The sequence below is a fragment of the Bombina bombina genome, chromosome 11 (assembly GCF_027579735.1).
Source record: "Bombina bombina isolate aBomBom1 chromosome 11, aBomBom1.pri, whole genome shotgun sequence".
NCBI classification, from domain to species: Eukaryota; Metazoa; Chordata; class Amphibia; order Anura; family Bombinatoridae; genus Bombina; species Bombina bombina.
This window is the reverse complement of record NC_069509.1, coordinates 75,402,948-75,426,728: the sequence shown is the minus strand read 5'-3', so window position 1 is coordinate 75,426,728 and position 23,781 is coordinate 75,402,948. Positions and strand designations below refer to the sequence as shown.

Genomic DNA, 23,781 nt, shown 5'->3' with positions numbered 1-23,781 from the left:
CCATGCAGGTCAGGAAAAACAAAATAATTTCCTCCTTGCCTCTCTTAAGGCTACTGCTTATCCTTCAGTGGCTCAATGTATGGAGGTAATCTGTCTGATGGGGGCTTCCATGGAGATCATTCTTTTTGCTCGATTCCATTTGAGAGCTCTCCAGTTGTGCATGCTCAGACAATGGAATGGCGACCATGCGGATCTATCTCAGAGAATAGTTGGATCAGTCGTCAAGGGATTCTCTCCCGTGGTGGATTTCTCAGTAACCTCTGTTTTAGGGCACATGCTTTTGGAGACATTCCTGGTTGATCCTGACCATGGACGCCAGCCTGCTGGGCTGGGGAGCAGTCTGGAACTCGTTAAAAGCTCAGGGCCTTTGGACTCGGGAGGAGTCTGCTCTTCCCATCAACATCTTGGAGTTGAGGGTGATTTACAATGCTCTATTGGCTTGACCTCAGCCCAGTTTATCAGGTTCCAGTCAGACAACATAACCTCTGTGGCTTACATCAATCACCAGGGAGAAACTCTGAGTTCCTTAGCCATGAAGGAGGTTACCAGGAGTAGACAACTGGGAAGTAGATTTTCTGAGCAGACAGACTTTTTATCCCGGGGAGTGGGAACTCTATCCGGAGGTGTTTTCCAACTTATTCCTCAAATGGGGGGTGCCAGAGTTGGATCTGATGGCGTCCCGTCAGAACCCCAAGCTTCCAAGGTACGGTTCAAGGTCGAGATCCGCAGGCCATTCTGATAGATGCTCTGGCGGTTCCTTGGGTTTTCAGGTTGACTTACCCGTTTCCTCAGTTTGCTCTCCATCCACGAGTCATTGCTCGTATCAAACAGGAGAGGGCGTTGGTGATTCTAATAGCCCCTGCATGGCCTTGCAGGATCTGGTTTGCAGACCTAGTGGAAATGTAATCTTTCCCACCTTGGAGACTACCTCTGAGGAAGGACCTCCTGATTCTGGGTCCCTTCCTTCATCCAAATCTCGTTTCTCTGAAGTGGACTGCTTGGAGATTGAACGCTTAATTCTGTCTAAGCGTGGTTTTTCTGAGTCGGTCATTGAGACCATGATTCAGGCTCACAAGCCTGTTACTAGAAAGATTTACCATAAGATATGGCGTAAATATCTTTATTGGTGTGAATCCAAGGGCTAATCCTTGGAGTAGAATTAGAATTCCTAGAATTTTATCTTTTTTTCAGGAAGGCCTGGAAAAGGGAATGTCAGTCTACCCTGAAAGGTCAGATTTCTGCTTTCTCAGTATTACTACATAAACGTTTGGCAGATGTGCAATCTTTTTGCAGGCCTTGGTCAAAATCAGGCCTGTTTTTAAGTCTGTTGCTCCTCCTTGGAGCCTTAACCTTGTTCTTAAAGGTTTACAGCTGGCTCCATTTTAGCCGTTGCATTCCATAGACATTAAGTTGTTATCTTGGAAGGTTTTGTTTCTTGTTGTCTCTTCTGCTTGAAGAGTCTTGGAACTCTCAACTCTGCAGTGTGATACCCCTTATCTTATTTTTCATGCCGACAAGGCAGTTCTTTGTACTAAGTTAGGTTTCCTTCCTAAGGTTGTTTCTAATAGAAATATCAATCAGGAAATTGTTTTTCCCTCTCTGTGTCCTAATCCTCCTCCTTCCAAAGAACGTTTGTTACACAATTTGGATGTTGTACGTGCTCTTAAATTCTTACAGGCGAAAATGGGAAATGTAAAGGTCAGAAAGCTACTGCTACTACCCCTTTTGGTTAAGAAGTATAATTCATTTGGCTTATGAGACTGCTGGACAGCAGCCTCCTGAGAGAATTGCGGATCATTCCACAAGAGTGGTTTTCTCTTCTTGGGCTTTCAGAATTGAAGCTTCTGTGGAACAAATTTGCAAGGCTGCAATTTTGTCTTCTCTACATTCTTTTTCCAAATTTGATATTTTTTGCTTCAGCTGAGGCTTCTTTTGGGAGAAAGGTTCTTCAAGCAGTGGTGCCTTCTGTTTAGGACTGCCTGTCTTGTCCCTATTTATCCGTGTCCTCTAGCTTGGGTATTGGTTCCCAACAGTTATTACTGAAGCCGTGGACTCACCATATCTTAGGAAAGAAAAACAAAATTCATGCTTGGCTGATAAATTTATTTCCGGATATGGTGAGGCCACTGCCCCACCCTTTATTTTAAGACAGTTGTTCTTTTGACTATAACCATAGGCACCTCTACATCTTGTGTTACTCCTTTTTCTCCATTTCCCTTCAGCCAAATGACTGGGGGTTGTGGGTAAGGGAGTGATACTTAGCAGTTTAACTGTGGTGCTCTTTGCCTCCTGCTGGCCAGGAGTGATATTCCCAATAGTAATTACTCAAGCTGTGGGCTCACCATATTCTGAAAGAAATTTAATTTATCAGGTAAGCATATTTTTTTTTTCCATCCATCAGTCAGAGCATGCAACTTTCTATTTTACGCATATTATAAATTTTTCTTTGTTCTCTTGCTATCTTTATTTAAAAAACCCAGGAATATAAGATTAGGAGCCGGCACATTTTTGGTTCAGCACCTGGATAGCGCTTGCTGATTGGTGAAAGGGATCTGGGAGGAGGGAGAGGGGAATCCTCTATTAGGAACGGGGTCTTGGAGGTGGAGGGGGGTAGGGTAATGAGGGAGGACAGCTACACTGCTTCTGTTTTTGCTTTTAAACTGGGTACTGGCAGACGGCTGCCAGTACATAAGATGGCACCTAATAGTTAGAGGGGGGAGGGTTAGAGAGCTGATTGGGGGGTAAGAGGGGATTCTACAGTACATAAAATATCCATAAAAAAATATTTAAAAAGGCGTATTTTCATATTGACAGACTTTCTGCCAGTACTTAAGATGGGGGTGACCATTTGAGGGTGGGGGAGGGAAGAGAGCTGTTTGAAAGGGATCAAGGTGGGATCAGGGGGTGGCATGTGTCAGGTGTGGGGGTAATCTATACTCTAAAGCTAAAATTAACCCTAGAGAAGCTTTTACAACCTTTTGTGGCATGATTGCACAAGCTGTTTGAGAATCTTTTCAGTGAGAAACCTTAAGTTTGTGAAAAAGTGAACTTTTTTTTTATTATTTGTTTGTATTTGGCAGTGAAATGGTGGCATGAAAAATACCAAAATGGGCCTAGATCAATACTTTGGGTTGTCTACTAAAAAAATATATATACATGTGAAGGGTTATTCAGGGGTTCCTAACAGTGTTAGTGTAACTTTTGTTAATTTTTTAAAAAAATGGTTTGGAAATAGCCCTATAACTTGCAAAGAACATGTAAACATTGGGTATTTGTAAACTCAGGACAAAATTGAGAAACTATTTAGCATGGGTGTTTTTTTGTGGTTGTAGTTTTTTTTAATTTTTTCATCATATTTTATAAAAAAAAAATTATAGTAAATTTATATGATGAAAATGTTATCTTTAGAAAGTCCATTTAATGGCAGGAAAAACAGTATATAATGTGTGGTTACAGTAAATGAGTAATAGGAAAATTACAGCTAAACACAAACACTGCAGAAATGTAAAAACAGCCCAGGTCCTTAACGGTAAGAAAATTGAAAAATGGTCTGGTCACTAAGGGGTTTAATAAATTCTAACTGCTGATTTATACAGAAAATGCTGGCTCTACATTTTCTTTTTTCTCTTTCTCATCAGGTTGGTTGCTTTGATCCGTACAGTGATGATCCCCGATTGGGCATCCAGAAGATCGCTCTGTGCAAGTACAGTGGCAAGATGCTAGTGGCAGGAACAGCGGGGCAGGTAATGGAGCAGCATATATGTGCGTGTCAATATCTCTAGCAATCTATCTTCTCTCTCTCTCTCTCTCTCTCTCTCTCTCTCTCTCTCTCTCTCTCTATAATATATTCAAACCTGTTGACCAGTGCTCATTTTAGGAATTGTATCTCTGTGTTTCCCTTGTCTGTGGCATTTTATCAGTTGATATTTGACCAGTTAATATTTCCTGTGCAGGTTCTGTTAATGGATTTGAGTGATGAAAAATCTGACCATATGGTAAATGTGGCCACAGTAGATCTTCTACAGGACCGTGAGGGCTTCACATGGAAAGGCCATGACCGACTTGTGCCACGGAACACTTCTCTCTTCTTCCTGCCAGGTTTCCAGACAACCATGTTAATACAGTGTATGCCACCCGCTGCCGTCACTGCTGTATCCTTACACTCGGAGTGGAATCTTGTGGCTTTTGGCACTAGCCATGGTTTCGGAGTCTTTGATTATCAACGGAGGAACACTGTGCTGGCGAGGTAACCTACAGTGATCTGTGCTCACAATGGACTAGAATACAGAATTATTGGATTACATACTAACCTGGAGAGAACCATGTGCACATTTGCTTTTGGTTATGTTCATATTAGGAATATTTTATAAATGAAGCAAAAGAGAGAGAGAGAAAAAAATTGACAAATCTTATAAAACAAAATCTATAAACTTTAAACAACTTTGTAATGTACTTCTGTTATAAAATTTTCTTTATCTTGCTATCTTTTCTTTATAAGCAGGGAGATAAGCTCAGGAGCGGGCACGTGACTGGAGCACTAGATGGCAGCAGTTTTATAAGAATCTTATACATTTGCAAGAGCACTAGATGGCAGCAGTTTTACAAGAATCTTATACATTTGCAAGAGCACTAGATGGCAGCAGTTTTACAAGAATCTTATACATTTGCAAGAGCACTAGATGGCAGCAGTTTTACAAGAATCTTATACATCTGCAAGAGCACTAGATGGCAGCAGTTTTACAAGAATCTTATACATTTGCAAGAGCACTAGATGGCAGCAGTTTTACAAGAATCTTATACATTTGCAAGAGCACTAGATGGCAGCAGTTTTACAAGAATCTTATACATTTGCAAGAGCACTAGATGGCAGCAGTTTTATAAGAATCTTATACATTTGCAAGAGCACTAGATGGCAGCAGTTTTACAAGAATCTTATACATTTGCAAGAGCACTAGATGGCAGCACCATTTCCTGCAATGTAGTGCTCCAGACACTTATTTTTGGTATCTCTTCAACAAAAAATAACATGAGAGCAAAACAAATTGGATAATTAAAAGTAAATTAAAAACGTTTTAAAATGATATGCTCTGTCTGAATCACAATAGAATTTGTTGGGTTTCATATCCCTTTAACAAGACTTTAAACAACTCTGAGTTTTGCAAAAAAATGAAAGGGGGAAAAAAAAAAAACTTTCTTCCATGCTCCCTAGAGATCCAAACGCAAATTCTGTAACCTAGGTTTTCAAAGTATTGAAAACTGCCTAAACCAGTTATTAGATTTGCAGCATTTTGAAAACACAGGTTACAAAATTTGTATTTTGGCCTCTAGGGAGTGTGTCACTAGCGCACTATTTATACATTTTTCTTCTTAAATGGAAAGAGTCCACAGCTGCATTCATTACTTTTGGGAAATAAGAACCTGGCCACCAGGAGGAGGTAAAGACACCTCAGCCAAAGGCTTAAATACTACTCCCACTCCCCTCATCCCCCAGCCATTCTTTGCCTTTCGTCCCAGGAGGTTGGCAGAGAAGTGTCAGAATTTGTTTTTTGTCTCTTATGGAGGGTAGTGCTCTTCAGCATGGGACAGGAGTTTTAAGTAGTCCTGTCAGCCTCTCAGTGAGAGCGTGGATGAATTTTAGTCCGGAGATGAAGGGAGAGTCTTTCTGCGAAACCATCATGACTCAGATTAACAGCTCCTCAAGCAATCAGCGTTGTCAAACTTCGCTCCGCTGCCTGCTTTCTTCTCTCAAGTCCATGACGGAGGCAATTCTACTATCCGTCACACTTGAATTGCTGTGTTCCTGTTCCACGGCGTTGATTCCTGTAAGATTGTTTCATTTTACTTTATTCATCAATGTACTGTAATGTGAATGTTTTCCCGAGAGGCTACCACCTTGCAGGTCTAAGTTATCATAAGGGTCTCAGTGAGTCTCTTGTAGTATCTTGGGATCGAGGGTTAATATCTCCTTAGGGGGGTTATTGAACGGGGGGGTTAATAATCATGTTTATGGGATTTAACCTGCCTAAGTGTGTTTATAGGCTTGTGGTTTGGAACATTGAGGCCTTTGGAAGTGACGCAGCCTTTTTGTTGGGCACGCTTTTTTAGACTGTACGGTTCACCTTGTGTTCGGGCGTAGTTATGTTCTGTTTTCCATTTCCGCATTCTCAACTGTGTGGCGAAGGAAATTTTCTAGTCCGCAATAGTCTGGTCATAGGAGGTGGTGAGTGCTCCAGCCATTGGGGGTGTCAGGTGCCATTTTTGTTTTTACTACTTGGTCCATATTTATATATCCTCTAACCAGTCATGGAGGAGACTGTGCTAATTTCAGATTGTTACGGAGGATTCTGATACTGAGACTATTTTGATTTCAGATTCAGATTTTGTGTCTGGTGACGAATCCGGACTGGCCTCGTTGAGGTCTTTCCCAATTTTTTAAAGATAAGGCTCAGTTTGGCTGGTCCTGCAGGTAGGCCTGTGTCTTTTTGGGCGTTAACCTCCGGATTGCCTTATATTTGATTTATATCTGATGGGATGTCTTATTTGTTTTGGTTTCCTTAGGGAACCTTCTGGTATTGATACTCTTTATTACTTCTTCGGAAGTTGTTTTGGATATGTTAGTCCTATGTTAATGTCTGTTTTCTCGTGTTTTTTCCCCTATGAGAGAGAATGTATGCTGCTTGCCGGTTAGGACCCTAGGTGCAGGCTGGTCCTGGTGGGTTCGTTCGGTCTTGCGGCTGTTCAGACACGTGGCGCTGTTCTGCTTGGCTGGTTCGGTAGAAGCGCCGAGTGCTCAGGTTATCTTTGTTTTTCATGTTCAACACCTGTTGGTCCGTGAGGCGGGAAGGATTGTTTCGGTCCTTATAGCGTTCAGTCATAGATGGCTGGGCAGGGAAGTTTTCCGCTGCATCATTCTATCTGACATCGGATTTACTCCGAACTTAGAGTTTTCCTCCCCCATGTGGTGGAGGTTTGGAGGTCTTAACACCACTTACCACAGTTGAGCAGTTTGGCCTTCATTTTTAGGCCTCTGGATTTGTGCTTTTGGGCTTGATCCAACAACTTGTACAGGATAACTGTCTAGCATGTGGAAGGTTTGCAGTTTAAAACCAGTTGCCGCTCTGGACACCTTGCAAGCTGTTTATAGTGTATCTTAATACAGCTCTTACTCTTTGACGGGTACTGTCTGTCTGAGTTATAAGAGACCTTTGGGTCTTCTTCCATTGTCTCCGGGTGAGTTGGATCTCCTTTTAGGGATCTGTGTTTCCGGGTGATGGTTGTTCCCTGCTGGTACTTTATTTAGCTTGGGGTTTTACGGAGCTGGGTAGGCTTAGTGCCTTTCTCTTCCTTGTGTCCTCTGCTTGTGCGGAGGTTATAGGGAGACTAGTCCTGCTAGTAGGATTTTTTGGACGTTGAGGTATCCCTTGGTTGTCCTGAGGCTCTGAGAAGTATCTTCGTACGACTTCTAGCCTTGCTCCTCGTAGCTAGGGGTGGTTCCTTCCTTTGGTTGGGTGTTTTTGAGTTCTTCTCGCTATCCGGATTCTCTGGATATGCATCCATATCCCTTGTGTTTGGCCAGTTGGGGTTTTTCGTTCTAGGGTAGGATTTGCCTGAACTATTAGGTGCCCAGACCTGTTTTTCTCCCTGAGACTTCCGGTTGCTGAAGCTTCACTTGGCCTTTTTCCTGACCCAGTCTTGGGTGGTTTTGGAGTCTTGGATGTCAGGGCTGGTCACGGTGTTCCACGGTTAGGAACTTGGACCATGTCCTTGCTCCATCTACCTAACCTGGTCATGGTTGGCCAGGTTTTCTGAGTATTTTTTACACTTTGCCACAGAGTAGCCCATGTCATCTGGTGGTTAGCTGTGTGGCTTGCGCCTCAAGAGTTGTTGGTTCATACCCAGCTGCTGGCGCTGGATGTCCAATTTCTGGTGCTCCTTAGGATTGCATTCACTGGTCAGCTTGCCAGTGTTCCCATGGATTCCGTGCTCTGCAGGCAAATGGGTTGGCTGTGCCTCTGCTTGGCAAGCTACTTGTAGGGGGATCCTTTTCTAGGACATCTGTGTTGGGAATTTCTCTTCCCATTAGCCGGTGACTTTGGGCCTTGAGGACAGTTGTTGCCCTTCCGGCATCATCCCTTTTCTTTAGGGGATATTCTCCTCCCTATGGAGATGGAGTCCTTGCTTGGGGTCTTCTCCTGGATGGAGGCGGAAAGGTGGGATTGGTTCCACCTGGGGTCTTGCTGGCTCCTAGTCAGACTTGTTGGGCCTTTATTTTGATAGATACTTAGGTCTATGGCCTTGTCTGTTTTCAGAGTTGGGTTGTACTTGTACTCTGTGGGGATGGCTGTGCTATCCTTATGCTCATTTCTTTGACTGTTTCGGGATTCTTTTGTTCCCCTGTCTTAGATCCCTGAGGGTGGGTTGGTCCAGCTGGGTGTGGGTCTGCAAGTCAGGATGGCCGAGCGGTCTAGGGCGCTGCGTTCGGGTCGCAGTCTCCTCTGGATGTGTGAGCTTTGTTGAGTCTATCCGGTTAGCTCAGTCTGCTAGGGTATAGATTTTCCTTCAACTTGCTCCATTGATTTCAGAAGAGGTTTTACTCTTCCTTCGGGGTTCTGAGGATATACTCTCCTTCTCGGGGGGCCTCGATTGAAGTTTGTGTGTAGGTCCAGCGACTTAGGTTGCTGGAGCGTGCCCTCTGTCTGGGGGTTGCTTTTGCGGCCTGTTTCTTGCTTGACTGCTGCTTCTTCCTTGCAAGTACCCTCTGTGTCGTCCTGTTATGGACTCTGTGTTCTCAAACTTGGGGTCTTTCTCCTGGGTGGATTACATACTTTTTCATGGTCGAATGCTTTGGAAGTCTATGATCAGACACTGGGAGGACTTTGCCTCTTCAGTTGCATTCCCGTGCTTGTAGGATGTTGGAGAGAAGTCTGTTCTGTCTCTGTGCCCGGTCGCATCCCGGGTTTCGCTTGGTATAGGCGTGGCCTCCTTTCCCTGTTTGGGCCCCTTTGGGTCTCTGTGAGCTGGGCTCACTCTTGGAGGTGTTCTTTTTTTGTATTAGGGGACCTTTCGGTTTCCTTGGTTCTCCTTTGCCTTGTCCCCTTGGGGGTTTTGGCTGGTGTCGCCTTCATTTGTGGGGGGTGAGTGGTGGGGGACCGTCTGTTGGGCCACGGTGTCTCCTGGAGGACTGTTGGCTCAGTCGAGTCTCTAGTTTGGCTTCTGGACTAACTGCAAGTCTGTCATTGGGGCTTTTCCTCTTACAATTTTCTCGGCTTCGGACGAAGCAGGGTTTTTTATTGGGTAGAGGTTCAGGCCTGGTGCCATCCGTATGGGCCGCCTATTGTACCCTCCCGTCTTGGCATTCAGTGTCCCCTATAGCTGGGGTATTGTTTTCCCAAAAGAAATGAATGCAGCTGTGGACTCTCTCTACATTTAATAAGAAAAACATAAATTATGCTTACCTGATGATTTCCTTTTCTTCTGATGGAAAGAGTCCACAGCTCCCCACCCGTAATTTTATGTGGGGCGTCCTTATTATTCTTCTGCCACCTTTTACCCCAATATTTATTCTACTGTTCCTTGTTCCTAGGCAGAATGACTGGGGGATGAGGGGAGTGGGAGGAGTATTTAAGCCTTTGGCTGGGGTGTCTTTGCCTCCTCCTGGTGGCCAGGTTCTTATTTCCCATAAGTAATAAATGCAGCTGTGGACTCTCTACATCAGAAGAAAAGGAAATTATCAGGTAAGCATAATTTATGGGGGGGGGGGGTTAAGGTCCCAAACTCAAAATGTAATTGTCCATAAAATATTTAAAGGGACACTAAGTTTAAAATTTAAACTTTCATGATTCAGATAGAGCCTGCAGTTTTAAGAGACCATCTTCTAATTTTACTTCCATTATCAAATTGTTTAGTCTCTTTATAAACTGAGCATGTGCAAGAGTTCAGTATAGAAGCATATGAGTGTGATTGGCTGATGGCTGTCACTTGATACAGGGTCTGGCAAATTGAATCGGGGAGTGGGAGGTGTCGGGTGGGTTGGTAATCTCTACACTACAGCAAAAATGAACCTTACAATCCCACTGATTAACCCCTTAACTTCTGGGAATTTTATAAGTTGCAATTAGCGCCCTATTAATTGCCAATCCAATGGCAGAGCCATGCATATGTATTTCTGAACAAGGGGGATCTGTTCAGAAATAACTATTTGTCTTAAGTCTACAGTAGTTGTGTGGAAATAAGGTCTGTGAGAAACCCAAAGTTTGCAAAAAAAAAGTTATTGGCTTTTTTTTATTTATATGATCGGATTTGGCTGCCAAATAGTGGCATCAAATATACCAATATGGGCGTAGATCAATACCTTGGGTTGCTTCTTTTAATTATATATAGTTTTCATAGGTAAAAACCAAACAAAGGCTCTATTTAAAAACTTGCCCCAGCACTACATTTAATCTGCAATTCCTGGTAGCGAAGGGGTTAATGCATCACTTTATTATAATTTTAAACTGAAGATATCACATAAAGTAAAACACAATCCTTACTTGGTTGTATATTGTCAGTTTGGATGGATATTCTCTTCACTGCTGTTGCAAGCTAAACCCCTGTGTGTTTCTGAGACGCTTCATTACAACAGCTCATCAATAATGCAGAATATAAGCTTGTCGTTGGAATGTTTGTTCTGGCAATGCAGATGCCTTGTAGCATGATACTTCCAGTGGTTCACTGTGAATGTTAACACTTTTTTTCTCTCTCTCAGGACTTCTGTATTATATTTAGATTGGGGTAATTGATTGAAATATATTTGTTTTATTATTATATATATTATTTTTTTCATTCCAGGTGCACCCTGCATCCCAATGACTCATTGGCTATGGAAGGTCCCCTGTCACGGGTCAAATCTCTGAAAAAGTCTCTCCGGCAGTCATTCCGCAGGATACGGAAGAGCAGGGTGTCTGGGAAGAAAAGACCAAACACTAGCAGTCCAGCCAGCAAGGTGTGAGCAGGGGGTGATACGTTTTTAAATTGGAACTTGGTTTGGGGTCATCTGGGGTTTTTTTTTGCTGTTTTTTTAGATTCGCCATCTCTCTAATTATCATGCAGGGTTTTCCTACTAAGTACTAAAATTAGAGCTTTAATTCACTGCATCACTGTAGCACATAAAAGTATTGTGTGAATCATGCAGGGTTTTTAAAATAATAAAAAATAACATTGTAGTGTGTGCAAATGCCAGTCTGTTGTGGGAAAAAATGTGAACATTAACAGGTATAACCCTAGTCTGTTACAATGTGACAGACTTGTGACAATGCTCTGCCCTTTTACAATAGGTAGGCAGTATGGTTTCTGATTGGCTGGCCCTCTTGCCGCTTTTATTTTGAACAGCGCATGCTCCCGTCTCCCAATCCTGTTAAAGGACTGGTTGTGTACCCTCTATACTGTAGCAATATCTGGTTCACTAAGGTAAACTAAGCGGTGAATCACAAGCATGGAATACACTGTTTTGACAGGGACACAGAAGTGCTGGTCACTCTGTCAATAGGGCGAGCAGTATATCTGTACAGCCTGGTGACTGTTGTACGGAAAATAAAAAAAAACTACCTCCGCATTTTGATTACCTTGTTGGGTGAGTAAAGAACCACCGACTTGGTAGAAACGTGTTTACATTGTAATATTATTTGTTATTTAACTCACAGAAAGGCTTTTTGTATACACTGCATAATATTGTAAAATAAAACAGAGTTCATCCAGAGAAATGCACAAAAGAGAGTGATGGATAACACAAATTAAATATTACAAAAGCAATATGCAGCGTGTGGGAAGGCTGATGACAAGCAGTATAGAAGTCCAGCACAAAAGTTAAATGCGTTCTCTGCATACAGGGAGAATGGGGTATGTACCTTCCCAAACCGCTGCTAACATATATCCCCTAATAGAGTTGTGCTGACACACATACCACAAGGTATGTAATGACCCGCTCTAATCAGCTGTGGACTCACCGGAAACTCAGGGAATAATCGTAAAAGACTGTTAACTAGCCAGTCTAGGCAAAGTAAATCAATTTGAAACAGGCTGTAAACTCCCTGTCTTTCGGTGAACAGTCCCGGGCCATATAGTGAATCGACTGTACCTTATTCCAGCCGTGTTGTCATGTTAGCTGCAAAGATTCTCTCAAATCCTCTTGTTGAAGCGTTCATGTGCAGCTGCAGCCTGATATCTCAGCGTCTCCTCTCCGTATCACAAACACACGCTGCTCTGCCCCTAAGCTCCTCCCCCTAGCAATCAGACTGTTTAACTTCCCCTGTCAGCTCTCATGGGTTATGAAGATAGTGCAATATAATGGAGTCCCAGTACTCCACGGAAATAACATTTAAAAAAAATGGGAAAACCAGTAAACCCCTTGAAGAAAAAAATGTGCTAGTAACCAATATAGGTATAAAAAGAAAAATCTCCAATTAAAACGGCAAGAACTCCTAGGAGTAAAATGTGGTTAGAAGTTTGACCGGTTTTGGTCTTTCTGACCGTAGTCATAAACTAAAACAGTGCAGCAGGTGCACAGTATTTAAAAGAATTTAAGCACCCCTCATTGGAGGAGCCCGAGTACACCAATTTTAACCCTATGTTCACAAACTTACAGGAAACGTATATCTAAGTGTGTAATCATGCAAACATATATAGAACCATACAGTAATATATAAATTTACGACCACAATAGAAATATGAATAAGGAACCTTGTAGAGTCATATAGTTCATAAAAGAGGAGTGACAAACAATTACGTATCTCCATAAGTGGAGGGTGCCAGTTTGTATACAAACATAATGACACTTGGCAACATTCTTTCACCCAATCTATTGAAAACTAAGAAAGCCCAGAGTTCATGGCTACACTTTAAGGGGACTTTTAAGTGTGGCAAAAGGACATGTAAGTCCTGTGAACATGCTCCTATTTCCACCACTTTTGTCTCGGCCACCTCATCTGAGGTGTTTGAGACCAGGGGATGTGTGAAGTGTACCAACAAATTTGTTGTATACCTCATAGAGTGTACCCAGTGCTCTCTGCAATATGTGGGTACACGTATTAAAGAACATCTCTCCTATATCAGTCATGATAGAGCGGTGTCGGCGCTCTCCAAACATTTTCTTGAGTTCCATAATGGTAATGTTGGATCCTTCAGGTGGCAGGCGATCAAACAGATATTGAGACCCCCTCCTGGTGGGGATACGTTTCTAGATATTGTCTAGACAAGAAATATACTGGATCCACAAACTCGGTAGCCTGCTTCCTGTGGGGTTCAACTCGGAATTTGACATAATAAATTACTGGCATCACTAACCATTTGGGTATATCTAATCTCTAGTCCCTATAGTCTAGGTCTGGCCATTTCTTTGAAATAAGGTTGATCTAATGGAATATCAGCAGACCAGGGGACTATGTAGATAGAGATATAGCAATATTCTAAGGTCTGTTCTCATGTTCCTCTATCATTTCTTCATGCACTACTAGTGATAGGATCCATCCAGGTGTATATTTTTGTTGCATTTGCCGTTATGCACTTGATACTTTCTGTTTGATATGCTTGGAATACCCTATTACCTTGCTGAGTGCATATACAGAAATATGCTTGGAATACTCTTACTACTATCATATACTATCTGTTTTGTATACCCGGGTGTACATATTTAAAAATATGGTCATCACACAAGGAACCTTGCTGAGTTTGTTCTATTTTAAATGTATAAGTTGTTTCTTATAGATAACCTTTTTTGAATAATAATACACTGTTTATCTAACTAGTTTGATTAATAAAGTATAGCACTTATCTACTATTTTATAAACTATATGACTCTACAAGGTTCCTTACTCATATTTCTATTGTGGTCTTAAAATTATACTGTATGGTTCTATATATGTTTGCATGATTACACACTTAGATATGTTTCCTGTAAGTTTTGTCAACATAGGGTTACAATTGGTGTACTCAGGCTCCTCCAATGAGCGGTGCTTGATTCTTTTAAATACTGGGCACCTGCCGCACTGTTTTAGTTTATGACTACGGTCAGAAAGACAGAAACCGGTCAAACTTCTCACCACATTTTACATCTACGAGTTCTTGCTGTTTTATTTGGAATGCAATAAAGATTTTTCTTTTTATACCTATATTGGTTACTAGCACATTTTTTCTTCAAGGGGTTTACTGGATTTCCTATTTTTTGACTGCATAAAATTATTTGTTTTCTTGCAAAATTAGCACTTTTTTATTACAAAACAGATTGTTTAACATCCCTTTTTAAAGAATCGCATAAGTATTTTGCTATCTGTTCTGGGTACGGAGTCTGCCTTATACTAAGCCTCACCACTCTCATCAGTTGCAGGAAGCAAATGCTCACCTTGCTGAACAGGCTGGACCTCATGACCTTGATATAGCCCCAGTGCAAAGGAGGATAGAGCCACGGTCTGCGGATGACTCGCTTTCTGGTGTCGTACGCTGTTTGTATTTCGCTGACACATTCCTTCGTGATGGTAAATACTGTGTCATTGACTGAGATTTATTATATCTTTTTTGTAAGACAATATTAATCTTCAATTTTGGCTAACTAGATGTGTTGAACTAGCTGCCGGTAGTGCAATGCTGTTCCTTCAGCAAAGATAATGAAGCAAATTTAATAATAGAACTAAATTGGAAAGTTGTTTAAAATTGTATGTTCTATCCAAAGCAAAGTTGCTATTTCCTGTCCCTTTAAGGTGCCTGGAAGTGCTGTATATTTTTTTTTCTCCCCTTTCCCTTTGACGTGTTTTGCCATCTTGCACTGTTTTCTCAAAATGCATTGTGCTGCCGCTCCGGCAGCTTTTTATAGCATAAATCACACCTCTGTGTTTGAATTGGCGAATCAAGTATCTCCACATTTAGTAATTAACAATTCTGCAGAAATTGGTTGATTCATTCGTTAAAGGGATAATTCTAAAATTTCATATTCTAAAAAAGATTTGTTTAAAATTGCCACTCACTATTTATTTGCGACTGAAAAATAATGGAATCAAAATTCATACCATAGCAGAATAGATTCTTGTAGTTACTTCTGAGCAGACATTAGGTATTTATGCATGTCTGTATATGCATAGGTGTGTGTAGACATTATGTATGTATTTCCTTCCATAAGGCAGGGAGAGTCCACAACTTCATTCCTTATTGTTGGGAAATACAACACCTGGCCACCAGGAGGAGGCAAATACACCCCAGCCAAAGGCTCAAATATCCCTCCCATTTCCCCTATCCCCCAGTCATTCTTTGCCTCGTCACTATAGGAGGTGGCAGAGAAGTGTCAGAGGATTTGGATAGTCCTGTAATGGGAATGTTCCCTTCAAGAAAGGACTGGAGTTTTAAGTAATCCTGTCAACCTCTCAGTGAGAGTATTGATGAAAGTTAGTCTGGAGATGCAGGGAAAGTTTTTCTGCAAACCCATTCAGACTGTAGCTAACAGCTTCTGAGCAATCGGTGTTGACAAGTTTCACTGCTTGCTGTTACACACTCAAGTCCATGTCAGAAGCGTTGCTGTAAGACTGTCACACTTGAGAGGCTGTGACTGTTCCACAGCATAGATCCTGGAGGGTAAGACCGTTTTTTTTATATATACACTTTAAAATGCTATACAGGGTCACAGTGTGGCTCCTTTATACCTCGATAGGATCAAGGGTTAATATCTCCTTCAGGGAAATCATTTGAACAGCTTGGGGATTTATATCTGCTTAATGTGAGATTTTTTGGGCTTATAGACTGTGTGTGTTTTTTGGCTTGGAACAAACAGGTTTTACTTTTTTGAAGTGTTGCACAGCTCATAATAGCTTAGCACCCTTTTTCATAGCAAGTTAAGTCCTGTCTTACGCACCACGTGACCAGGTGTGGTCTCTTGCATTTCCTAAGATCCTGCTGCAGACATCATTCCTGAGGAGAGCGTTTTCACTGTTAGCTGTCTGGGTCTAGGAGTTGGCGAGTGGACTCACAAATGTACGCTGTCAGCTATCCACATTCTGGGTGTGGACAACTGGGAAGCGGACTTCCTCAGCAGGCAATCCTTTCACCCAGGGGAATGGTCTCTTTACCCGAGGTGTTTACAGAGATATGCAGCGAGTGGGGGACGCCGGAGATATATCTCATGGCATCCTGCCTCAATACCAAGCTACCCAGGTACGGGTCGAGGGATCCTCAGGTGGAACTGATAGATGCCCTATCAGTACCATGGAGGTTCAGACTCCTATATCTTTTTCCTCCATTACCGCTTCTCCCTCGTGTGGTGGCTTGCATCAAGCAGGAGTGAGAGTCAGTGATTCTGATTGTTCCGTTGTGGCCGCAAAGGACGTGGTTTGCGGATCTGGTGGGGATGTTTTCATCTCCTCAGTGGAGGTTACCTTGTCGCAGAGATCTGCTGATACAGGGTCCCTTCGTTCATCAAAATCTAGATTCTCTGAGGCTGACTGCGTGGAAATTGAACGTTTAGTCTTAGCCAAGAAAGGGTTTTCTGAGAGTGTTATCAACACTCTGCTTCAAGCTCGTAAGCCAGTTACTCGTCATATTTACCATAAAGTGTGGAGGACTTACTTGTACTGGTGTGAAGAGTGTGGCTTTTCCTGGCATAAGGTTAAGGTTGCCAGAATTTTAGCTTTCCTCCAGGATGAACTAGAGAAGGGTTTATCTGCTAGTTCCCTGAAGGGACAGATATCGGGCTCTGTCGGTGTTACTGCAGAAAAGATTGGCTGAGCTTCCGGATGTGCAATCCTTTAAGGCTCTGGCTAGGATCAGACCTGTGTTTAGATCTGAGGCTCCCCCTTCGAGCCTCAATCTTGTTCCTAGTGTTTTGCAGCAAGCTCCGTTCAAGCATACTGTCGACATTAAATTATCTTGGAAGGTTCTTTTTTTTCTTGACTATTGCCTCTGCCCGCAGAGTTTCTGAGATTTCTGCTTTGCAATGTGACCCCCCCTTATCTGGTTTTTCATGCTGATAAGGCGGTTTTACGTACTAAACTAGGGTTCCTCCCTAAGGTGTTGTCTAATTGTAACATTAATCAAGAACTACTTGTTCCTTGCTTGTGTCCTAATCCTTCTTCAGTGATGGAACGTTTGCTTCACAATCTAGATGTGGTTCGTGCCTTGAAGTTCTATCTTCAGGCTACTAAGGCATTCAAACAATCTTCCTCTTTGTTTGTCATCTATACGGGGAAGTGTAAGGGGCAGAAGGCTACTACGACTTCTCTATCTTTCTGGTTGAGGAGTGTCATCCACTTAGCTTATGAGACAGCAGGACGACGGCCTCCTGAGAGGATAACGGCTCATTCCACTAGAGCAGTGGCTTCCTCTTGGGCTTTTAAGAACGAAGCCTCAATGGATCAGATTTGTAAGGCGGCTACTTGGTCCTCCTTACGCACTTTTTCTAAATTTTACAAGTTTGATGTGTCTGCTGCTGATCTGCACATATAGCTGTTGAGCCAGTCAGGGGCAGCATATGTGCATAGATTACAATCAGGCGCCATGTTCAGTTCTGGAATAAAAGCACATTACCAGTGTGGAGCAGACTTTTAATTGTTTACCCTGTGCAAGGAACAAGGCATTAATTAAACACTGTATGTCAGAGCATTTTTTTACTGCAGTTTTACGGCCCTTTGTGTAAGTTCTGATGCCAGAGTGTAGTAAGAAGTGTTTTGTTTGACTGTCATTCTATATTAAAGGGACACAGTGTACACCAATTTTCATATAACTGCATGTAACAGACATTACTATAATGAAGTTCTATCTTCAGGCTACTAAGGCATTCAAACAATCTTCCTCTGTTTGTCATCTATACGGGGAAGCGTAAGGGGCAGAAGGCTTCTACGACTTCTCTATCTTTCTGGTTGAGGACTGTCATCCACTTAGCTTATGAGACAGTGGGGCGACAGCCTCCTGATAGGATAACTGCTCATTCCACTAGAGCAGTAGCTTCCTCTTGGGCTTTTAAAAACGAAGCCTCGCAGTAGCTTCCTCTTGGGCTTTTAAAAACGAAGCCTCTATGGATCAGATTTGTAAGGCGGCTACCTGGTCCTCCTTTCATACTTTTTCTACATTTTACAAGTTTGATGTGTTTGCTTTGGCTGAAGCAGCTTTCGGGAGAGAAGTTTTGCAGGCTGTGGTGCCCTCAGAATAGGGTCTGCCTCTTTTTTTTTTCTGTTCCCTCCCGTTATTCATTCAGTGTCCTCTGGAGCTTGGGTATAGCTTTCCCAACAGTAAGGAATGAAGTTGTGGACTCTCCCTGCCTTATGGAAAGAAAACATAATTTCCTTCTTGGCAGGGAGAGTCCACGACCCCACCCGTAATTTATTTTTGTTGAATCGGCAGCTCCCTTTTTATACCCTGATGTTTCTCCTACTTTTCCTTGTTCCCTCGGCAGAATGACTGGGGGATAGGGGAAGTGGGAGGGATATTAAAGCCTTTGGCTGGGGTGTCTTTGCCTCCTCCTGGTGGCCAGATGTTATATCTCCCAACAGTAAGGAATGAAGTCATGGACTCTCCCTGCCAGAAAGGAATTTATCTGGTAAGCATAAATTATGTTTTATGCATGCTTAAGTGTGTGTAGACATTATGTATGTATGTATGCATGTCTGTATACACATAGGTGTATGTACACATTATGTATTTATGCATGTCTGTATATGCATAGGTGTATGTACACATTATGTATGTATTTATGCATGTCTGTATACGCATAGGTGTGTGTAGACATTATTTTTATATTTATGCATGTCTGTATACGCATAGGTGTGTGTAGACATTATGTATGTATTTATGCATGTCTGTATACGCATAGGTGTGTGTACAAATTATGTATGTATTTATGCATGTCTGTATACGCATAGGTGTGTGTACACATTATGTATGTATGTATGTATTTATGCATGTCTGTAAATGCATAGGTGTGTAGACATTATGTATGTATTTATGCATGTCTGTAGACTTATAGGTGTGTGTAGACATTATTTATGCATGTCTGTATACGCATAGGTGTGTGTAGACATTATGTATGTATTTATGCATGTCTGTATACGCATAGGTGTGTAGACATTATGTATGTATTTATGCATGTCTGTATACGCATAGGTGTGTGTACACATTATGTATGTATTTATGCATGTCTGTATACGCATAGGTGTGTGTACACATTATGTATGTATTTATGCATGTCTGTATACGCATAGGTGTATGTACACATTATGTATGTATTTATGCGTGTCTGTATATGCATAGGTGTGTGTAGACATTATGTATTTATGCGTGTCTGTATACGCATAGGTGTGTGTAGACATTATGTATTTATGCATGTCTGTATACGCATAGGTGTATGTACACATTATGTATGTATTTATGCATGTCTGTATACGCATAGATGTATGTACACATTATGTATGTATTTATGCATATCATCTGTATACGCATAGGTGTGTGTAGACATTATGTATGTATTTATGCATGTCTATATACGCATAGGTGTGTGTAGACATTATGTATGTATTTATGCATGTCTATATACGCATAGGTGTGTGTAGACATTACGTATGTATTTATGCATGTCTGTATACGCATAGGTGTGTGTAGACATTATGTATGTATTTATGCATGTCTGTATACGCATAGGTGTATGTAGACATGTATGTATTTATGCATGTCTATATACGCATAGGTGTGTGTAGACATTACGTATGTATTTATGCATGTCTGTATACGCATAGGTGTGTGTTGAGATATAGAGAAAGATAACTGCATGGGACAAGAAAAGGTTTGGACTTTTGACTTGTTTGGATTTTGAAATATTTGCATCTTCAAAATGGGACAGTTTGTAGAGGTGATGGAACTAAGTGTAAACAACATTTTATGTAATTTAGGCAATATTTCCATGTCATAATACAGCTAAAACTAGTTTCAAAAAATATATATTTATTTATTAGCCTGTAGGAGTGTATTGCACACTTTGTATTTTTTATGCCTCTATTTGTAAATGTAATACTTGGAGACAATTGTGGTGGTCTTAAGATACACTTAATATGGTATGGCTAGGAAGTTTAATTTGTGTATTTTATGATTTTCATATATGAATTAGAAATCCTCAATTAATTGGCAGCCAAATTTTAAAAATAAACAAGCAGACCTATAAATACACTCCTAAACAAACCAAAACAATCTGTTAATAGTTCCATCAAATACATTTGTTGTTTTGACAGTTTAAAAGCTGAAATCTTTTCTCTGCAGATCAGTCAGGTGTGTGTGGGTAGCAGATCAATTTGAGTAAAATTTACACATTGTACAAACAACAAATGTTCGAGTAGCCTAAAGAGTATTTAATGAAAATTAATAGAAATAAAATTAGAGGCGCCCTTAATTACTAGCAATGTTCCGCCAGTACTAATGTGCAATAGTGCTGCAAAACTGTCATAGAAAAAGTTGTAAATATTGTCAATAATACAACAAGAACAGTAATAAAGAACAACCTACAAATAAATTTAAAACTTGTTAGGTTAAGAGTATCTTCATATGATATAGTTTGCTATAATGAATAAACTATCTCTTTAACAATGTGTAATATGATAGTCCACACTCTCAGAGGTATTTATAATCTCCAGGCCGCAATCTCATTCCAGAAAGGTGTTGGCAATCACAGGTTCTGTTCAAAAAAGAGAAAAGAGAGAAGAGGCGCCAAATGGTGTGTATCGTTTTGATTTCAGTAGGCCTTGCCCCCAAATAAAAACTACTTACAAAATTTCCAGCACTTGAGAAGTGCCACACATGCCTTCTGAACTGTTAGCAGCCGTCCAGCTAGCTGAAATGTATCAGAACTGCGTCTATACTGTGCTGTTTAAGACAAAAAAACACAAAAGTGCCACAATAGTGTGTATCAGTGTGATCATTTGATATAGCGCAACAAATGTAATGTACTCACAAGATGTAAGGCACTTGAGAAGTGCCACAAGAGCCTCCTGGACACTTGTCAGCTGTCCAGCTCACTGATAGCAACGATCCCAGGTTCACTTATTCGGCTTACACATGGGCTCCAATGCAGCACACTTAGATCTCCCTGCAGCTCAGTGTTCAGATGAGTGCAAGTCTGGCTACCAATATTGGGTGTGCAAAGTTGCTAGAAATAGCCGTGCTACTTGTACTGATTAGTTTAAAAATATATATTTATTAAAAACAATGTTACACTACGCGTTTCTCGGTTACTTAGACCGCTTCCTCAGGTGTAATTTCAGATAGCCTCAGATAGGTATCTGAAATTACACCTGAGGAAGCGGTCTAAGTAACCGAGAAACGCGTAGTGTAACATTGTTTTTAATAAATATATATTTTTAAACTAATCAGTACAAGTAGCACGGCTATTTCTAGCAACTTTGCACACCCAATATTGGTAGCCAGACTTGCACTCATCTGAACACTGAGCTGCAGGGAGATCTAAGTGTGCTGCATTGGAGCCCATGTGTAAGCCGAATAAGTGAACCTGGGATCGTTGCTATCAGTGAGCTGGACAGCTGACAAGTGTCCAGGAGGCTCTTGTGGCACTTCTCAAGTGCCTTACATCTTGTGAGTACATTACATTTGTTGCGCTATATCAAATGATCACACTGATACACACTATTGTGGCACTTTTGTGTTTTTTTGTCTTAAACAGCACAGTATAGACGCAGTTCTGATACATTTCAGCTAGCTGGACGGCTGCTAACAGTTCAGAAGGCATGTGTGGCACTTCTCAAGTGCTGGAAATTTTGTAAGTAGTTTTTATTTGGGGGCAAGGCCTACTGAAATCAAAACGATACACACCATTTGGCGCCTCTTCTCTCTTTTCTCTTTTCTAAAGAGTATTAACCCTTTAAGGACACAGCTTTCAGTTTGCTCAATTCTTTTATGACGGAAAAATTCCGTCATATGTCCTTAAGAGGTTAAGGCACTATAAAATGCTAATGTTTTAGTTAAATGCAAGTAAGATTGCAATATATTAAAGCGCTATAAAATTCTAATGTTTTAGTTAAATGCAAGTAAGATTGCAATAATAAAATGCTCGTTTTTTACCCCTGCAAAAGGGGTTGAACACCTAAAGTTTGTTCCATAGTGGAAGTGCACTTCTGCTGCTGATCTGCACATATACTGATCTGCACATATAGCTGTTGAGCCAGTCAGGGGCAGCATATGTGCATAGATTACAATCAGGGGCCATGTTCAGTTCTGGAATAAAAGCACATTACCAGTGTGGAGCAGACTTTACTGTGTGTTTATCCTGTGCAAAGAACAAGGCAATAATTAAAGGATTACTTTGTTATAATTTTTAAGCTAAACAACTAACATATTAAAGTTAATAAACATTAATTAAAACCTACTGACCTATATTTTCTCCAAAACGAAGTTTCATAACGTTCTAAAAGTTATATCTTTTATTCGCCGATGATGTCACGTTATCCTGCCCACTATTTTCAGCACTGAGTGTTCAAAATACTTAAACCAATAACTTTGTGTTTAAAGCGCCATTTTGAAACCTAGGTATTGTAAACGGATTGGTACAGAGCAAAGGATACCCACGGAGTGGGTTTGGAAAACAATTAAATTTGCAGACAAGATTTCTGATATACGTAGAGATAAGTTAATGAAATGCTATTGATTAAAAGCGTATTTGGGGTAGTTAGTAACAGGCATAGAAAATATTTACTTACAGTGGCCCTTTAAACACTGTACGTCAGAACATTTTATTACTGCACTTTTATGGCCCTTTGTGTAAGTTCTGATGCCAGAGTGTAGTAAGAAGTGCTTTGTTTGACTGTCATTCTATATTAAAGGGACACAGTGTACACCAATTTTCATATAACGGTGTGTAACAGACATTACTATAAAGAAGAATATGCACTGATCTAAAAATACAGTATAAAACCTTTTAAAAAAAACCATACTTAGAAGCAGTTTAGCTCTGTTGATGAGGTCAAACTGGGACACCCAGTGAAAGGGGCTAGGTCCTTCCTTGCATATGAAATGACATAAACAGGAGCCAGCAGTAGTCTGTAAACGCACGTATACATCTGGCATTGTGGGGCTTTGTTAGGAGTCTGAAAATCAGCACAATGTTCTTAAAAAAAAAAAAAAAAGCAAAACTATACATTGTTGCAAAAACGCTACCAGATAGGCTATATAAATGCATCATCTACAAAACACTTATGGAAATAAATATTTAATATTTAATGTCCCTTTTAAAGCACCAGGTTTCTAGAGTTTTTCTTCCTCGGGTCAGAACAAATACTATAATTTTTGTTAATGTTTTTTTTTTTTAAACTTCACTAGCGTGCTATATGAAACCTTAGTGTATATTTGATAATAGGTTATGGCAAAACACCTCTATAATGTAAGTATTCTGCACAGTTATACTTTCAGACCTAGAGTTGATCCTACACATTTTGAAGATCAGAACTACAGCCTGTCTTCTACTCTTTCAGCACTTCACCATGGCCCAACCATGTGGGCTGGTACCAACTCTGGCTCAGTATTTGCATATGCATTGGAGGTACCTTCACGGGAGAAGTTTTCAGAGCGCTCTACAGAGGCTGTGCTGGGGAAGGAAATCCAGCTTATGCATCGTGCCCCTGTTGTATCTATTGCTGTTCTAGATGGACGGGGAAACCCCTTGCCAGAACCCTATGAGGTGTCACGTGACTTGGCCAAAGAGCCAGATATGCATGGAACACATTCTGTACTAATTGCTTCAGAGGAACAGTTCAAGGTAAGAGAGAGAAAAAAATCTTC

General features: G+C 41.1%; 1 protein-coding gene across 1 annotated transcript in view; it reads left to right on the top strand.

Moving 5' to 3' along the window:
* LLGL1 (LLGL scribble cell polarity complex component 1) overlaps window positions 1-23,781 on the top strand; it is a 243,677-nt gene that overhangs the window by 165,940 nt on the left and 53,956 nt on the right. The window contains exons 13-17 of the mRNA XM_053694694.1: window positions 3,639-3,743; window positions 3,954-4,246; window positions 10,831-10,984; window positions 14,354-14,507; window positions 23,475-23,758. Coding sequence (XP_053550669.1) covers window positions 3,639-3,743; window positions 3,954-4,246; window positions 10,831-10,984; window positions 14,354-14,507; window positions 23,475-23,758 — 990 coding nt within the window. The remainder of the gene's footprint in view (window positions 1-3,638; window positions 3,744-3,953; window positions 4,247-10,830; window positions 10,985-14,353; window positions 14,508-23,474; window positions 23,759-23,781) is intronic.